The sequence below is a fragment of the Scyliorhinus torazame genome, chromosome 17, assembly GCF_047496885.1.
Source record: "Scyliorhinus torazame isolate Kashiwa2021f chromosome 17, sScyTor2.1, whole genome shotgun sequence".
NCBI lineage: Eukaryota > Metazoa > Chordata > Chondrichthyes > Carcharhiniformes > Scyliorhinidae > Scyliorhinus > Scyliorhinus torazame.
Window position 1 is genome coordinate 64603994 of NC_092723.1, and position 19003 is coordinate 64622996.

General features: G+C 39.9%; 1 protein-coding gene across 8 annotated transcripts in view; it reads left to right on the forward strand.

The window, feature by feature from the left end:
• The window catches only part of LOC140393916 (homeodomain-interacting protein kinase 1-like), a 152891-nt gene extending 134188 nt beyond the window's left edge, over positions 1–18703 (forward strand). For all 8 annotated transcript variants that reach the window (XM_072480553.1, XM_072480551.1, XM_072480554.1 and 5 more), the window contains 4 exons: positions 3463–3672; positions 4518–4768; positions 6390–6502; positions 12784–18703. In XM_072480553.1, the coding sequence (XP_072336654.1) occupies positions 3463–3672; positions 4518–4768; positions 6390–6502; positions 12784–13266 (1057 nt within the window). In that variant the 3' untranslated portion in view covers positions 13267–18703. The remainder of the gene's footprint in view (positions 1–3462; positions 3673–4517; positions 4769–6389; positions 6503–12783) is intronic.
• Positions 18704–19003: the final 300 nt, after the last annotated feature.

Consider the following 19003-nt stretch of genomic DNA (forward strand, 5'->3'; position numbering starts at 1 on the left):
CTTTCAGATCAAATGGAGCTAAGCAGGTGCGCTACTTTTTGTGGAATTGATCCATAAAGTCCAGAAAGCTCCCAGACTGGTTCCCTGGTTTGCGCTGACTGGTACATTAGGTGAGGTGCTGCAGTGTTGCCGTTAGCCTCAGCAAATCTGAATTGGGGAAATAAGTTGGCAGCTAGGTTTTCTGCCTTGATTGCTCTCGAGGGACCCTGCATGCGTGTTTCTACATACTGGATGAGCATGACTATAACATCTTTCTTTCACACTGCCCTCACACATCCCCAGTTGAAAAGAAAATTGCATTATATTAATTAAATTATATGTCCGTTGATTCCACAAAAAAATTGGTACTGTTGCCTACAGACACAGGCCTAGAACCTGTCTGTGCATTCAGGTGCCGTTTATATCTCTGTGCTGTTCTCAGCTGGGGTGATTGTGGTGGGATGTTGGTAGACAGAGCTATGGCATCTTGGCTCAGAAGGGAAAAGCAAGTTTAAGATACCCACATCAATATCAAGTTGAAAATGGCTCTTTGGATCTTGGGTGCAAACTGGTCCAAGTGGATATAATGCCCCAAAGCAATGAACTTACCTGCACTTGCTTTCAAACTTCACATGTGAGAAAAGTCCATTGGAGGAAGGTGCAAGGGCAAGTACGCTTTTCCCGGTAAGAGTTAGTTACCTTTTTTAAAAATAATCTTTATTGTCACAAGTAGGCTTACATTGCAATGCAGTTACTGTGAAAAGTCCCTAGTTGCCACATTCCGACGCCTGTTCTGGTACACGGAGGGAGAATTCAGAATGCCCAAATTACCTAACAGCACGTCTTTCAGAACTAGTGGGAGGAAACCGGAGAATCCGGGGGAAACCCACACAGACACGAGGAGAACGTGCAGACTCTGCACAGACAGTGATGCAGCTGGGAATCAAACCTGGGACCCTGGCGCTGTGAAGCCACAGTACTATCCACTGTGCTACTGTGCTGCCTTGGTGTAGGCTGGATCAGTGATGGGTTAACAAAGTTAAACATGAAAAAATTATCAATAAATTATTTAGCAAATGGTCAATGAAAAATCAAAAACAAAATTATCATACTAATGTCAGTTACTGAATTCTGAAGCATCCTTGTGTTGGAATTCTATAACAATCTAAATCCGAAACCTCAATGGAGGAGAGAATAATAAACGTCAATACTGTGTGACGTACAGATTTTCTAGACTGACAGATTTGATGTTAAAAGCTTGGATAAATTATTGCAGTGGAAATAGGTAAAGTTTGTAGGTCACTTTTGATGATTCAGGTACTGGAAGTGGTTTCTTTTGCAAAAACCACATGCTCATGTTTCCAGCAAGAAAGTAAACGTACAATAAATGCACAGAGTCATTAAAGATTACGATCAGATATTTATTTTCAGTGCATGCAAGGAATGTTCTTGTTGCACGGTTTATGATGTGGTGTTCTGTTTCATGAATACGTTCAACTTCTAATATTCTGTGGGGAAATTTGAAATATTTTTCCTTTCGGAAATTCAACTTAAGACAGAAGTGGTGGGTTGATGGATTGGAAAGGTGTTTTTATTGCAAGGTTTAGCACTTTTTCTAAGAAGCATTAATTAGGGGTAGTGAAATGGATAAAACGTGTGAATCTGTGGAATTAACGATTGCTTTTGTGCACTACCTTTTAAATTAGAAAGCGATTAAATCATTTCTGTTGTCATGTGAGAGTACCTTTAAGAAATGGGTGTTTATCAATGATGTCAGAGTGTGGGTGGAGCTGGGCTGTCTGTCAGCGTTTTACTTTCGTTTTAGGCTGTTTGCTACAGGGTGTGTTTTAGTTTTGTTTTCAGTGTTGGAGCTGAAGCCAGACAAAGCAGGTATACTGCTGTTCTCTCTGTCATGAAAAGACTATCTCTTGATCATTTGGTGAATTCAGAATTATAAATGTTTTCAGTAGTGAACGTAAACCTGATGTGCTTCTGTTAAAAGGTGTTTCTTTTGTCTCCTGGATGTTGTTTGGGAAGGATTGCTTAGTGTTGTATCCTTTGGGGGTTGTATTTGAATTAATGGTTGCTAAGAAGTTCACTGTTTTAAAAAGGTTAACTTCAGTTCATAGAATTGTTTTGCTTTAAAAAATACTTTTCCATTTCTGCTGTACCACACCTGTAGAGTGGGCCGTGTGCTCCCCATACCACACTTTGGGGTTCTCTAGACCCTGGCCCATAACACTGTATTAATTAATGCCTTTATAGGAACCCTTAAAATTGATGACTGAAAATACTTCTAAATGTTATACCAATATAAATTCTGCTTAGGTGAGCAAAAATAGTCTCTAAAGTGTGCGAAAGTGAGAATTTGAAAACTCCTAAGTGTAAGGAAATTTATAAATTGAAATTGGAAATTTCTGTGCATTTCCAAACTTTAAATGTTCTGCCCCCCTAACAATCTCTTTGTACTAAAGAGATAAAATACTGTGAAAGGTGCCACCTGCAGGCAGCCGTTGCACTGAAAACTTGCACATTGTACACATGAAGCTAGCACATGACATTCATTTCTCATATGTAAGCTTTTCATCCAAAACAAAGGCCCAGCGCCCAAGTGGTTCAGTTGGTACCTTGTAGCTGATTTCTACAAGCTTGAAGGCCAGTTGTTTCGATGGCAGTAGGAATCATTCAGTTGCCCTCACTGCCCATGAGTTTATGGGTGGGAGAAATCAGCCAGCAAACTTTCTCATTACCACTATCCAGTGCCTTTTGTTGGTAAATGCACATATACATGCATTTGGGTGAAGGCAGTTTTAGGCTTGATTTTGGTGTCCCTTCAGTTCAGCAGTCGGCCAGCACAAGTGTAACCGTCTCGCACATGCTTATCCCCAGTGCCGGTGGGTGCTCGGCACCTGTGGTGGTGCACCCTGCAGGAGTCAGCCTCTACAAGAAAAGATAAGAAATTGACCCCAAAAACGCTTTTAAAAATTGTAAGGAATTGCATTTGATATTCTATTTGTGAATTTGAAACTGCAGATAATGACCCTCTGGAATTAAATAACATTTGATCCACCTGCATCATTTTCATCATTTTCTATATGAAGTGCTGTAGGTGTACGATGAGTCCTAGTTTAGTTATATTGTCAAAAGTAGTTGGAAAATACCTGAAATCATATCATACTCTACATGCTGAATTGGTTACACTATTTTTGACGCCGGTTTTATCGAAATAACCAAGTATGGAGGAATGTGAATTTGCATTGTGAACTTTTGGTGCACTGCACAAACTGTATTCTTTTTTACAGTGAGCTCAATGTAGCCTCTTAGATATAATGATTTTGAAATAATGCATTTATGTATAATTGAAATAAATTTGATTACTTCTTGAATGGGGCTTGAGCAATAGATTTAGCTGATAATTTTAAACGTTAAAACTAAAATCACTGATTTCCACAATAAACTTGGCTGTTACTCAATCTCTACCAGAAATGTTCCTGTGTTGGATATAACTCCCTCTCAAACGTACATGGTGGTTCAAAACAGTCCTTCCAGTGCTCCTTCCCCATACTGCAGCACAATGCTTGATCATCAGCGACAGACCATTGTGATTCCTGACACACCCAGTCCTGCTGTCAGTGTTATCACCATCCGTAGTGACACAGACGAAGAGGAAGAAACAAAGCAGAAAGTTGCGAGGTAGGTATATTTCTCTACATTAAAAGTTATGGGAGGTGGAGACAATGCCCACAGTATTTATAAATGCAACCTGGGTAAAGAAAGCATGCTGACTTTGGATGGGAGGTGAGGACATTTAAGTCGCTTTGTGGCTCATCAAAACCTGCCTTTCAATTGTCTTGAAAGTATTTTACCTGTGCCTCTGGCTTCAATCAAATTCAATAGAAAGATTATTTGTTTCTCTCCAGATTTCACTAAATGTAAAATGCTGCACACTACTAACAAGTGCTCGAATCTTATGTGTCAACAAATTCAAATCTCCCAAGAAAAGACTGCATTCTGCAGTTATGAGTGGTTACTATCAATAATTTTAACTTTTTGTCCGGTTTCTTTGCTTTTCTCCCTAACTCACAGCAGAATTCTGATCCACGAGTGGTGCCCACCTTCTGATTCTTCACAAATTAGCCATTTTTCATGAGCCTTGACATAGTGTTGGCTAATTCTTGATCTTGGGAAAAGAAATATCATAGTTTAGTTCAATGTTGTCCTTGCTTGACTTCCACACACATGTTCCAGCAATCAGTGGATGGTGATCAAGAAGAAGAATCTTGGTTGTGTTAGATAATCCGACACACATCAAAGTTTTGAAATTGTGGCGATGATGATCATCAACTTTGCCATTCATCTGCAAAACTCTGTGCAGGAGGACTTATTCAAATTATTAGGATGACAAAATAAGAGATATTGATCATGAGCAAAAATAAGAGGAAAGTGGAGGTCAAACCAATGGACATCCATCTATTTGGCAATTGACTTTGACAGTATTGGGATTGCCTGACTTACCTGTTTTTGTTTTTTCTCCTTAGCTCTGGTATGAAACCGAGATCAAATGTCATCAGTTATGTGACTGTCCACGATTCTTTAGAATCTGACTCCTCAAATAGTAACAGTCCCTATCCATGTGAACGTCCTCGAGCAACGCAGGTTATCAGCAGTACACAGGATGTCTCTAAAAGAACATTGGATGCCTGTCATAATGTCGGATCTCGCACCATCATTGTACAGCCTTTGAAGGCCCAAGTCAGTGACAGTATGGGAGAAAGCAACAGTTTGTCAGGTAGGAATATAATGATATACCAAAGTGCTTCCGACAATACGAAGTTGTAGTAATCTTAGTTGGATCATTTTTATTTTACTTCAAACACTTATTCAGCATCAATTAAAATTGGAATTCTTAAATGTATAACTGGTTTAGTCATGTAAAATTCCTCAAACCAGCAGACACCAGGGGCATCCAATTCAGATCATATTTCCATTATGCTTCTTAATATTTAAAACATGCAAATTGAGATTTCTTTCTTTTCACCCAGCTCCCCTGACATTTTTTTGTCTCCCTCGCTTAAAAATATGGGGCAGGATTCTCCGTCCCGGTGCGGCGTGCCCCCGGGATTCTCTGTCGCGCCAGCCAGCCAGTGAGGTTTCCCGCCATCGGGAAAACCCCGGGCTGCCAGCGCAACGGAGAATCCTGACAGTAGAGAATCCAGCCCATGGTCTTAACTGCTGATGCTGTTGAAGTGATCACCACCTCCAGCTATCTTTAAATTGATGTGTGAAGTGCCAGTTTCTGCACGTCTCTCAGTAGGTCCTTTAGGTTCCTTTTAACCTGTTCTCATTACAAAGATATTAATTGCTATTCAAAGGAAAATATTCTTTTCCCACATAATGTTCTATGCTTCATGAATTTCAACAGGGAATGATCTTAAAATTACCTATTTTGAAGCAATGGCATGATTCAGTTATGTTTATTTAGTGGAAAAATTTTCCAAGTGGATGTTGCATTCACTTAAATGTCAGCTGTGCTTGCCATAAGTAAACCAAACTCAACAAGAAAGAAACCCATTTGGTGCTTTAGATTAAGTTTATCAGGGGGCGATGGCATAGTGGTATTGTTAGTGGACTAGTACTCCAGAGACCCAGGGTAATGCTCTGAGGTATTGGGTTTGAATCCCACCATGGCAGATGGTGAAATTTGAATTAAATAAAAATCTGGAATTACAAGTCAAATGATGACTATGACATTGCCGATTGCTCTAAAAAAAAAAAAATAAACATCTGGTGCACTAATGTCCTTCAGGGAAGAAAATCTGCTGCCCTTACCTGGTCTGGCCTACATGTGCCTCTAGACCCACACAGCGATGTGGTTGACTTTTTTCTTTCCTTTTTCTTTTTTTTTTTAAATTTAGAGTACCCAATTATTTTTTTCCAATTAAGGGGCAATTTAGCATGGCCAATCTACCTAGCTTGTACATTTTTGGGTTGTGAGGGTGAAACCCACGCAAACACGGGGAGAATGTGCAAACTCCACACGGACAGTGACCCAGAGCCGGGATCGAACCTGGGACCTCGGCGCCGTGAGGCCGCAGGGCTAACCCACTGCGCCACCGTGCTGGCCCTGATGAGGTTGACTCTTAACTGCCCCCCACTGAAATGGCCTAGTAAATCACTCCGTTCAAGGGCAATTAGGATGGGCAATAAATGGTGTAGCCAACGACGTCTACATTTAAGAACAAATTTTTAAAAAGTTAATTTGTGTAGAATTATGATGTTATCAGTCTGTTCCCCTTTTCTCTTGCGTGCCAACCTGATTTTTGCTACTCTCATTGAAAAGGATTGAAACTTGGCAGATGTTTTCAATGTTTGATTTGTTTACTCATTTTTGTGTTTCCTGTGCACTTCAGGTTTTTTCTCGAATGTTTATAAGGCTAAAACAGGCATGCCTACAAGTGGGCAGACTGCAAGCTCAACAACGCCAACCATGTACCGTCAACGGCAACCTCTGAATCTAAGTCAGGTATGTATTATTTTAATTTTATGTTTCAGAGCAATAAGTATTTGGAAGGAGAAACAGTTTTACTAAATTAAACCTTAAACATAATGAAGTCTAAAATAAAGTTTGGAAAGGACATGAGCAAGATAGCGATAAAGTGGGGGGAAATATGTATTTTAGAAGGAGAACTTTGGTTAAATCAACTCTGTGGAGGTGGGTTGAAGTACTGATAATTAGCATGCCCAGTCATTTTCTTGGTAGTGTGCGGCTGATTTATTCAAGTGTGCGAGCCCATTAATTTTATTTTAACTGATGCGCATGTGTGGTAAGGAGCCAACTTTTGTATGGCCTGCATAGATTTCAAGTTGCTGTGCAGCTTGAGAGAACATTGCTGATAAACAAATAGAACAGCAGTGCGAAACATTTAAAACAATGATCAATAATGTCCAGAAGAAATATATTCCACCAAAAACAAGAACAGACTAGCCATAAATGACAGCACAGGCAAATGAAGAATTGAGGATAAAATTGAAACAAAAGTAAAATACATCAAATATATGCATCAGCAACAAAGGGACAGATAACAAAATGGACTTGCGAGATAGTTAGGGAAGAAGCCTGGAAAAGCAATTGGGAGGCAAAGAGAAACCAGAAATTAACTTGTCAAGGAATATAAAAATAAACAAATTATTTTACAGACACACAAATAACCCAAGAAAAAATCAGAATAAGGATTACACGTGATAAACGTTCAAGTAATCACAGGAAAATGGGAGAAAAATTAATAATTACTTTGGCCGAGTCTTTACTGGAAAAACTAGAATAATGAGTGTAAACATTGGAAGAAGAAAATAAAAAAGATATGTGGCGTCATTCTCCGACCCCCCCACCGGGTTGGAGAATCGCCAGGGGCTGCCATGAATCCTGCCCCCGCTGGTTGCCGAAGTCTCCGGTACCGGATATTTGGCGGGGGCGGGAATCGGGCCGCGCCGGTTGGCGGGCCCCCCCCCCCCCCCCCCCCCCCCCCCGCTCGATTCTCCGGCCCAGATGGGCCGAAGTCCCGCCGATAAATTGCCTGTCCCGCCGGCGTGGATTAAACCACCTTTTGAACGGCGGGACAAGGCGGCGTGGGCAGGCTCCGGGGTCCTGGGGGGGGCGCGGGCGATCTGGCCCCGGGGGGTGCCCCCATGGTGGCCTGGCCCGCGATCGGGGCCCACCGATCCGTGGGCGGGCCTGTGCCGTGGGGGCACTCTTTCCCTTTCGCCTCCGCCACGGTCTCCACCATGGCGGAGGCGGAAGAGACTCCCTCCACTGCGCATGCGTGGGAAACTGTCAGCGGCCGCTGACGCTCCCGCGCATGCGCCGTCCGGAGATGTCATTTCCGTGCCAGCTGGCGGGGCAACAAAGGCCGTTTCCGCCAGCTGGCGGGGCGGAAATTCCTCCGGCGCCAGCCTAGCCCCTCAATGTTGGGGCTCGGCCCCCAAAGATACGGAGCATTCCGTACCTTTGGGGCGGCGCGATGCCCGTCTGATTGGTGCCGTTTTGGGCGCCAGTCGGCGGACATCGCGCCGTTTCGGGAGAATTTCGCCCACGACATTAAAGATAGCAAGAAGGAAGACAATACGCTAATCAAACTTGAGAGGATAAAACACCTCGCAGATTGCACCTGTGCATATTAAAAGCAACTGTGACACTATTACATAAATAAATGAATTGGAAAAGGGAATAGTCCCAGAGGACTGGTGATCAGCTAATGTGATTGCAATGTTTAACAAAAAGGATCAAATAAATCCAGGGGACTATGGATTCAAGACCAATTTAAAAAATGTTGGTGATTGGAACCTTGCTCAAAAAAGTATGGATTCCAGAACAGAAGGTCATGATTGTCCAAATCTTCCTAAATTCTTTGAAAATTCAGTATTCATGTTAGACGCTGGTAATGCTGGTGTTTTTGGCACAATTTTCCAGCAAATGCAGTGTAAAAGATTGTGGAATTTTTAGTGCAAATTACATTTGGGGCACCCCGAATTTCTGCAATATTTTGTGTTAACTTTAAAAACATCTTGGCAAAAGCTGGCCCAATGGTGACTTCCTGCTAATTACACACATTTGCGAGCCTTCACAAATCCACAAAAACATTTGCTCTTTTTTGGGTGCAGGGCCCTAATAAGCACAATCCAAAAACTTTTGAATATTATTATTCTTTTGAAACTTACCAAGAAACTGGCTATTTGTGTCCCAATGTATACCTCTTTAGTAATTTTCACTTATTTCAAATTGGTTTACTGCAGATGGTAGACACCGATTAAAATGTTTATTTATTTGTGATGAAGCCATTTTCAATTTCAGTAATTGAACTGTACCAAGATAGCACTCTTCTTGGAATACCTTGAAGCAATTTCTTCAAAAAAACGTTATCATAGATTATCATAGATTTTACAGTGCAAAAGGAGTGCCGTTCGGCCCATCGAGTCTGCACCGGCTCTTGGAAAGAGCACCCTACCCAAGGTCAACACCTCCACCCTATCCTCATAACCCAGTAACCCCACCCAACACTAAGGGCAATTTTGGACACTAACGGCAATTTATCATGGCCAATCTACCTAACCTGCACATCTTTGGACTGTGGGAGGAAACCGGAACACCCGGAGGAAACCCACGTAGACACGGGGAGAACGTGCAGACTCCACACAGACAGTGACCCAAGCCGGGAATTGAACTGGAACCTATTACATTCTAAAGTGCTGCCTGATTATGTTGATTCGTGACAGATGTTGTGTATTCAGTTGTGGGCAAATGAGTTTGAGCAGAAACCCGAGGAGGGGAAAAGCACATTTCAAAATTAGAACAATTTTTGCGCGGATCATCCATTGTACGTAAAGGAGAAACTACCCCATATTTGAATTTCCAAAAAGCCTTTGCTGAGTACTACACAGAAAATTAATGATAATGGTTATATAGCACATGGGATCAGTGATTAAGCAGCAGCATGAATAGGAAGCTGGCTACAAAACCGTAAACAGTATAGAGTTAAAAGTAGTTACACAGGTTGGTAATTAATTGATTGATAATTGCTTATTGTCACAAGTAGGCTTCAAATGAAGCTACTGTGAAAAGCCCCTAGTCGCCACATTCCGGCGCCTGTTCGGGGAGGCTGGTACGGGAATTGAACCATGCTGCTGGCCTGCCTTGGTCTGCTTTCAAAGCCAGCGATTTAGCCCTGTGCTAAACAGCCCATGTGGTGGGAAGTGGCGTTCCACGAGTAACTACTGTTGTAAACAATTTAAAGTCTCGTTAGAAATGCAATTTTGTAGCCTTATGATCAGTGTAGAAGATTGTAACGTTTTAAATGCAAATTACATTCCGTTCAATTCAAATTCTGACAATTGTTTGTGCTAGTTTGTCTTGTAAGAAGCTGGCCCTCCACCCATTCAGAATAATTATCAAGGTGATTTTCTGTTAATTGTACCAGTTTGCAGACCATTGAGGAGACTCTTGAGGATTTTATAAACTGAAGGACCCTCATACCACACTTTAAAAACTTGAATGTAATATTTTTTAATTTAATAGGAAACTGGCTACTGTTTATCAATATCACTAACAAATTGGGGAATGGGAGTGTTGGGGTTAGTTAATACCGACACAACAAAATACAGGAAAACATTAATGAACTTCCACAATAGGCTGGTAATTGAAAATAAACTTGAAATATAGATAAGTACGAGGCAGTGCATATTTATAACAATAAGGAGGTCACCTACTCAGAAAATAAATATCTAAAAGGTGGTAGAGAAGTTGGGAGATGATGGGGGTGCAAATATGCAAATCACTTAAAATAGTGACGATGGTTAATGCCATTAAAGATGCCATTGGGGTTCACTGTTAAAGGGATAGAATTGCAAAGCAGAGAAGTTAGGTTAAACTTGTATAGAATCTTAGTTAGACAAAATAAATACAGGAAGAGCAGGTCTGTCCGCATCTGTGGAGAGAGAAATTGAGTTAACCTATCGTGTCCAATATAACGTTAAACCACACTTTGAAGACAGCAAACTCCTCTGGTCTCCATATTCTAGAAAGGAAGAGGTTGTTACGACCCCTTGGACTAGTGCACAGTCAGTTGCAACCCCACTTTCCCAGAGTCGCAAATAAATAAATAAAATCGCAACACGATTGGAATGAACAATTAATTCTTAGAAAACACCCAAAGTCTTTGGTCTCTGGCTGCCCAATAACTACAGTCACCGGGTTTGTAAATTTAAACACAATTTTTATTAATAATAACCACTGAGTAAATAGGCAACAAATACAACTGGTTAACTGTTATCTAATTCCAAACCCTTTAACTCGCCTCGCGCTCTCTCTCTCTCTATCTATATATATTTTTCTATGTATATATTTATCTATGTACATATTTTATATATACACACACATTTACATACACACCCACACACAAGTGGGGTGTGAAGAAAAATAAAAAGGATCTCACAGCGCTGAGGTCCCAGGTTCAATCCCGGCTCTGACTCACTGTCCGTGTGGAGTTTGCACATTCTCCCAGTGTTTGCATGGGTTTTGCCCCCACAACCCAAAGATGTGCAGGCTATGTGGATTGGCCTGCTAAATTGTTCCTTAATTGGAAAAATGGATTAGGTACTCTAAATTTTTTTTTTTAAAGGATAAAAGTCTTTGTTTCAGATGGACACCTTCCAGTACACCTTTCTTCAGTCTAGGCCTTCAGTCGGAGGTTTTTGCTTTCAGTCACTAATAGTGTGCACTGTAGATTCATCAAGGTCTCAAAAGACGTCTCTGCAGGATCAGAAAACAACAGTTAAGCAACATTTCCGGAGAGAGAGAGAGGCAGCAGCTCACAGCCTCTCTCTGCGTCCAGGACCCGACTGTCCCTTCCTGGGTTTTCTGAAAACCATGCCACATGGGTAGGACCCAATCACTGCCTGTCACTGAGCAGAATACAGCCTTTGGCCAATTCATTGGCCACCAACTAACCAATCAAATCAGATCCCTCGGGTGCCAGGAAGTATTTCTGTTCAAAAGCTAAACCCCCATAGCAAAGTGTACCATTTTGCAACTTTTGAGTTCCTCACTTCCTCTGCTCGACTTAAATGTATATATCCATTAAATATCCATGGATCAAATGATGATGATAAATAAAAGAAACGGGGAATAAGGGAATCAATAGGAGAGGCCCTTACAAAGTACAACACTAGGTTAAACGTGCTAGCTATGGGACTTTGTTCCCATTTAGTTAAATTTCATCAATTGAGTACAAAAGCAGGGAAGTTATGCTGAACCTTTATTAATCTCTGTTTTGGCCAAAACAAGAGTATTATGTCCATTTCTGGTCACCATACTTTAGGAATGTCCTTGAGGATACAGAGGAAATTTACCATGGATAAAGGATTTTAGCTACAAAGTTTGGAGAAACTGATGTTGTTAGAACAAAAGGAGATTGAGAGGAGATTTGATTGAGGTGTGTACGGTTTACGACAGGTTTAGATAAGATAGACAAAGAAAAGCTGTCCAATTAGCTAATGGTGCAAGGGCTAGGCGACATGGGTTTAAGATTTTGGACAAAAGATGCAAGGGGATGTGAGGAAGAATTATTATCAGCAAATGGCAATGACTGGACTGCAAGGGTAGTGGAAGCAGAGATCATCAATGATTACAAAAGGAAATGAGATGAGCACTTGAGAGAAGTAAATTTGCTGGGTAAAGGGGATGAAGCAGGGAATGGGACTGTTTGGATTGCTTCACAGAGAACTGGTGTGGACCCGATGGCCTGAATGGCCTCGTGTGCTGTAATCAGTCTCTCGAATTACATTGGACAGTAATTCAACCTTGTTACTAGATGACTGACTCGTTGACCAGAAGACACCCAATATTTCCGAGAGATCCTTCTAATCTATTGCAGAAACAATCTGCCATAATGATTCTTTGGATGCAAGAAGATCCATTGATTGTGGGATTTGGAAACACGGGCTGTGATTTTTCTGCAGCGCAGCCTGCAATTTTCTACCAATTAAAATGCATGGCTACAAAATGACAGACTTGGGGAGTAAAGGAGCAGAACATTCTAGACACTATCTTACTGAAGTTACCAAACCTGTAAAAGGATAGTCAGAACTTTAATAACAGATGATCTGTGTTACTCCGTTTTCAAGTTAATTGGTTGTTGGCACTACCTACGCAATTAGAAAATGTTGTGACTGCATTCCAATGATCCCTAGAATATCTATTTCAGAAGGCCACATTTTAACTTAATCATCTATTTCTTTTTTTTTCCCTTTCAGGTCCAACAATCTCAAGAACGAAGTGTAAATCCTGCTCCCCGCAGGCAACAGGCATACGTGACACCAACCCTTGCTCAGCCTCCGTACTCTTTCCAGCATAACAGTCCCACTCATCCGGGTGTTCATCCCCACCTGACAGCTGTGTCAGCCCCTACGCACCTTTCAGGACAACCCCATATGTATACCTACGCACCAACTGCTGCTGCCTTGGCAACCTCCAGTTCCATGGCCCATCTTCTAAACCAACAAAGCTCCTCCAGACATGCCATGCAACAAGCCACATACGCAGCTCATCCAACCAGTCTCCTCCAACAGGTGCCAGTCAGCATGGGTCCTAGCCTTCTGCCATCTGCCAGCATTGCTCCCAGCCAGTACCAGCATCCGTTTGCCACCCAGTCATACATTAATGCTTCCAGGGCGCCTACTCTTTATGCTGGCTATCCACTCAGTCCCACTAAAATAAATCAGTATTCTTATCTGTAGCTTTCTTATTTCCAAATGTGCTGTGCTACTGTATGAGATCTAGACTAATCCAGTTTTGTATGAAGGAGGAGTGTGCTTCGTTCCATTAGACAGGACTCTTCTGTGGTGTTGTTTTGCTTCTGAACTGGGTCACATGTCTGCAGAACATCAAGCAGTGAGGAGACTTGTTTTTTAACCCTTTGGAGGACATTGGAAATAGACTGCATTTTAAATATATTTTACAGTGATTTCAGAGTTTTCAGAACCAACAGAATTGCTGTTTGTTTTTAAATGTACTGTTGCTTTACTTTTGCCAGCTCTTTGCCTGAACACACTGATGAATCTGCTACTTGAAAAGGGTTTATGCTGCTGAAAGTGTTAATACTATTGCTTGGGAAGTTCAAAGAATGCTTTTTTTTCCTAGGCCTATTACATAACAAAATGGGAAGTAATGGATGTCCTGTTTGGTTTGATTGGAACGTTGAACCCTAAACTAATCCTGACTCGCATAACATATTAATGGACATCTCCAAGCATATGTTTTAGTGTATTTTTGAGCATTTGTGAAAGGGCTTCAAAATTAAAGACAAATTTCATTTTTCTGAAAGGTGTATAAAGTAGTTTGGAATGTCACGTTTTTAGAGTATTGTTGCAATATTACCTTTGTAGTAATCTGGATTTCTTAAAGTATTGGTTTCTGCGCAGTACAAAGTGTAATTAAGTATGAAAACGGGATCGACCTGTTCTTGTAAGAAATGATTCCGTTGAACATTTCAATCAGCTGTGATTGGCTGATGGAGCTGCCGTCCATACAGGATTAGTGAGCTTTATTTAAAGCTGCAGGCTTAAGAGCCATTTAATCACTGGTTCAGTGAGCATATTTTTATCTAGTTGCTTCTGTACACTTCACTTGCCTGTATCTTCATTGTCGAGAACTGTCGCGCTCTCGACTATTTACTTAGGATGCATGGCTCACTTCAAATGAATTCAGGAAGTTTATCTTGAAGTTTGAAAATAGGGTGAAAGAAATGGTCACTGCTGTATTCTGAGACATGAGTAAATTATTCCAAATCACTTCTGCTTTAATGCTGCAGTGAACAGGTGTGTATTTTAATTGTACAGCACATACCAGTGTTCAAACTAGTGACACGTTTTGAAGGGTGTATTCTGGCATTTCCATCACTGCCAGGACCCGTGTGTGCTGTGCAGCTTTCATTTGGGCATCAGCAGTGTTGATTTACACAACTGAGAATAATTATATGAATGCACACATCCTAAATTTGTGTTGAATCATATCCCACATCATGTTCCTGAACCATTTTAATCTCTCTCCTGCCTAATGTTCACTTCTATGTTACTCATCAGCCAGACTTTCAATCACTAGTGCCTGTGGCATTGAGTTGTTAGGTCGGTTATGCTTGTGGAAGATACTGTGACATTACTGCTATAATATCCTATTATGTATAGGTCTAGTTTGATTAATTCCAGCAACTAATACAGCTTTAGCATCAGAGCTGCAGAAGCAAGACATGTGACTCTTTCATAACTTCCAACAGAACTAGCTACAACAGTCTTGGATGGAAAATGTAAATTATGATACTTGAATTCTGTATTTCTAGTAACTCGAGATTCAGTTAAGTGATCACCCAGGAGGATTTTTTTTAACGTACCTGTCGTTTTAAGAGAAATTAAGTTGGAACGTGTTGGAATGTACATGCAATGTCTTTAGATACATTTTGGAACTTTAGTAAATGTTGTAGCACTGATGAAAAAGTAATTGTGTTTGAAAAGAAGTGGTTGCAGAACAGGCATCATCTGTGTGTTCTGGATGGGAGTAATTCTTTGACTCAGTTTTTGCACAGGTGTGAATGTTGTAGGGGTTCATTTGATGAGTTCTTTCCCCTAGTTAGTGCCTTAACAGATTTTTACATAGTACATTAAATTAAAACTTTTACACTGTGCTTTAGAAAATCCCAACTTGTTGCAGTTAGATCATTTGGACTTGTGTGTGCATGGAAGGCCTCTTGGGAGTACAAAACAAAGTGATGAGAGGGTAGCACAGGAAAGGGTGTTGTACTGTTGAAGCAGATTTTAAATCCTTGAAGTTGGTGTTTTTATAACATAAATCAGTTGAGTATTTTAATTAATGTTTATTTTAGTTTAAGAAAGGGAGATGGAATTTAAAACAGTATTCTTTTTTCTCTTTTGAAGTTTTTAATTCTTTTCATTTGGCACATATAACTATGCTTTTAATGCAGAAAGCTACTTAGAATGTGAAAATGCATGTATCCATGTATTATCTTTTGAACTTCACTTCCTTTTGATTTTTACCTTATTAAGTCACAATAGTATGGCTGAACATATCGGACTTGTGTGGAGATAGTGCAGTATTTTGGTTTGTTTAATAAATTTTGGAAAAGGAAAATGATGTGCAATTAGCTTTAGGTGGTTGTGGTTCTTCTAGATGTGTAATTTTTAAACTTTATTTTTCACTAGTTTATGGATGCTAATATTCTTTGTGGCAGTGGGATGCTGTTCTGAGTAAACCCTTTGAGAGGCGACTACCCAGATTTTGGCTTCACACAGGCAAACTGCTTGTAAAGCCCATATTCATCACACCAAAGAAAAGGCTATTTATTCTGCCTCATTTGCAGGGCATGGAATAAGTGGTATTGCTTAACCGATATGCAAGTATTTGCTAATCTTAATGTACAATTTTTTTTTTTTAAAATCGACGATTCATTCCAACAAGCTAACATTCTTGTTTGCAAATAGCTGCTCAGTGCTCCACTCTGTATTTGAAAGGAAAGTACTGCATACACTAACTACTTCCCTTATTTACTGTTGAAAGTGTTTATCAAAACCATTTTTTTTGTTTTCTTTTTTACTCTCTTATTTCATGCCCTGACTTCATAAGGTTGCAAGGAGTTGATGTATGCCTGGCAATGTATGTTAATGTGTGCCTAGCAATCTCCCAGAGAAGTGGCTTTTAGAAAATGCCTATGTTGAATACCTCTGGTGTTGCAAAACCTGTCTTGTGGCTTTAGCCCTTCGTGTATCTTTGGAGAGCACAGTTCTACATTGATCACATAATACCAACATTATAAAATGATAAACTGGTAGAAGTGTGAGAGTTTACACAAATACACTAGCCTGTTGGTTCAGATGTTTTTGTTTGAAAGAAAATAAATTTCTAACATGAAACAAACATTCCACCAATCCTTCTGTAACCAGGTTAACTATATTGAATTTTAGAGTGCTGTACCTTCTGAACCTTTCAGGTATCAAGAACATTTGAGACGTGTGCTTTCTAGTCGACACAAGCTGGGTTTGTATAAACAAACCAAGGTATGAGGATAGGTAAATTAGATCAAAAAATATTGTTCTCTCTAAGCTGAGCACAATATATGTGTGAATCCTGTTTTTGTATTTGGGTTTAGCATGCAGGCGCACACCTTCAACGGGGTGAAGAGAGCTCCAAAGGCAGGCAAAATCTGCGCAATAAAGTTTTGGTGCATTGAGTAGGTTAATGTAATTCACTTATTCATGGGGAGGTAAAGTGGTGCTCATAAGTTCGGTAATTCTTGCTTTAAAATGTTTTGCAGAGACTAAATTTTACTGCTTCATATCTTTGCATTTTGACCAATCTTTCAAGTCTACAATTTCCTGTATCCCTTTTCCCTGCCTCGCCCCGTCTGGATTAACCAGAGAGAGGATATATTGACATCCTATAACATCTGTATTGGAATTCTATTGAGCCAAATGATCCACTTTTACCTCTGCTAAGACTGCAAAGTGCTGTCATGTTGTGGCATTTCATAGTCCTGCTGTATTATATCTTTTTGGTGCAGTGAAGTGCATTTTGATAGGTTTGGCCTTGAAAAATGAAACATTTTGTTTTAAACTAACAGTCATACACATGAGGTTAGAGAAACCTAGTCTTAAAAGCTACAGATAAGCATTTTGTAATCTTGCTATCAATTACTGTTCCACATCCTGGAAAATGCACTTGCTGTAGATTGAAATGCACATTGTCTTTTATCCTGTCCACAAACTAGGGTACCCCATTTCCATGGAGTGGTCACAATTAGCATGGAAAGTACTGATGACAGGCTGAGTTTCTACTGTTTCTGATTACTATCAAATGCTGCCATTGGAGACTCTCACCATTTCTGCCCAGTTCTGGATTCTTTGTGGCCAAACCTGCTTTGGGATGGTAAATTTCTGTGGGATTTTCTTATGGGGAGGAGCAAAATGCAAAGTTTTGGAAGTTTACTTTTATTTATGAAAACATTTGCCCAAGGAATAAACACTGGCCTCGACCTTAAAACTGGTCAAACTGACCTGTAGGTAAACCTGCCAGTGTCCTCGCACCTTTACGTACTACTTTGTAACAAATTTTTTGTCAATGTTTTGTAAGAAAACCATCTGTATCCTGTGTAAGTCATTTAGTATCTAAAATGTACATTTAAAGAGATAGTCCAAGGCACACACTGGTTGTATCTAAAACAATTGACATGGAATCTAAGCAACACCTACAATGAATCTTGTCACAGCCACCTTTTACAGCTTGCTTTCTATTTTTGGAGGGGAGGATGGAGGGATTGGAATTTAGAGCGAGGTTAATCATGGATAACTTCAAGCGAATTATTCAACCAAATGTCAATTTTTTTTTTTCCCCTTTACATCTTAAAAATCATTATAACAACTTTGATTTAAGCTCAACTGAGCATTTCTCAAAATTTAAGGTTGCTGCACTGATTCAAACATTTTCCAGGATTTTTTGTTTCGCAACCTGTTGGGCTGCAAAAGCACTGTCTCTTTAAAATCTATATAAACAGTATATATTTATAGGGTTGACTTATATATGATTACATATGGGTGTGTCATTATTTACTGTTGGCTGGAGCATGTTCTCATTATTTTGCTGTATGTGTCTGCATTTACTAATGCTAATCATATGTGAGTGAACTTTAGTGTTTTTTTAATAGTATGATTGTAGCGAATGCAACAATTGTTAGTAGCATACTTGGCTTGTATCATTGATATTGCTATAATAGGTTATTTGACTGGTTTGTATAATGTTATTTGCTACTCTAGTTCTTGTATGAACTGCGGTTTCTTACTTTTTGATATAGCTATGTGATTATCACATGTAATGTGTAGGCAGCTCATAGAAATTATTGATTTTTCTATGGTAGTCTGGCAGTTAAACTGTAGAGGTTATTGTAAAATAATAAATTTAACAAATGATAAAGAGATTATAGTTATTTAAAAAAAAGTTCATAATACTAACTTTAAACTGGGAAAAGGGGTCCATTGTGATGAAACTGTTTTATCTTGTAATTCACTGTTATATTGTCTTTGGTTTCCAAAGTAGCTTGTCTTCTGATTGAAGTATTTTCTACATATGTTAAAAATGCATTGCGTTACCAATAAAATGGGCTACATTTGTGTATTTTGTGCCTGCATCATTTTATGTAAATTCGTAGAATCTAGGTGTTGTTTTGCAATACCACTGACCTTTTCAGATTTTCAGTGCACAATATTTTGTCTACCCCCTGAGTTCTCGGCTTTCTATAGATATGTCAGGAATAAAAGAATGACTAGGGTAAGAGTAGGGCCAGTCAAGGACAGTAGTGGGAAGTTGTGCTTGGAGTCCGAGGAGATAGGAGAGGTGCTAAATGAATATTTTTCGTCAGTATTCGCACAGGAAAAAGACAATGTTGTCGAAGAGAATACTGAGATTCAGGCTACT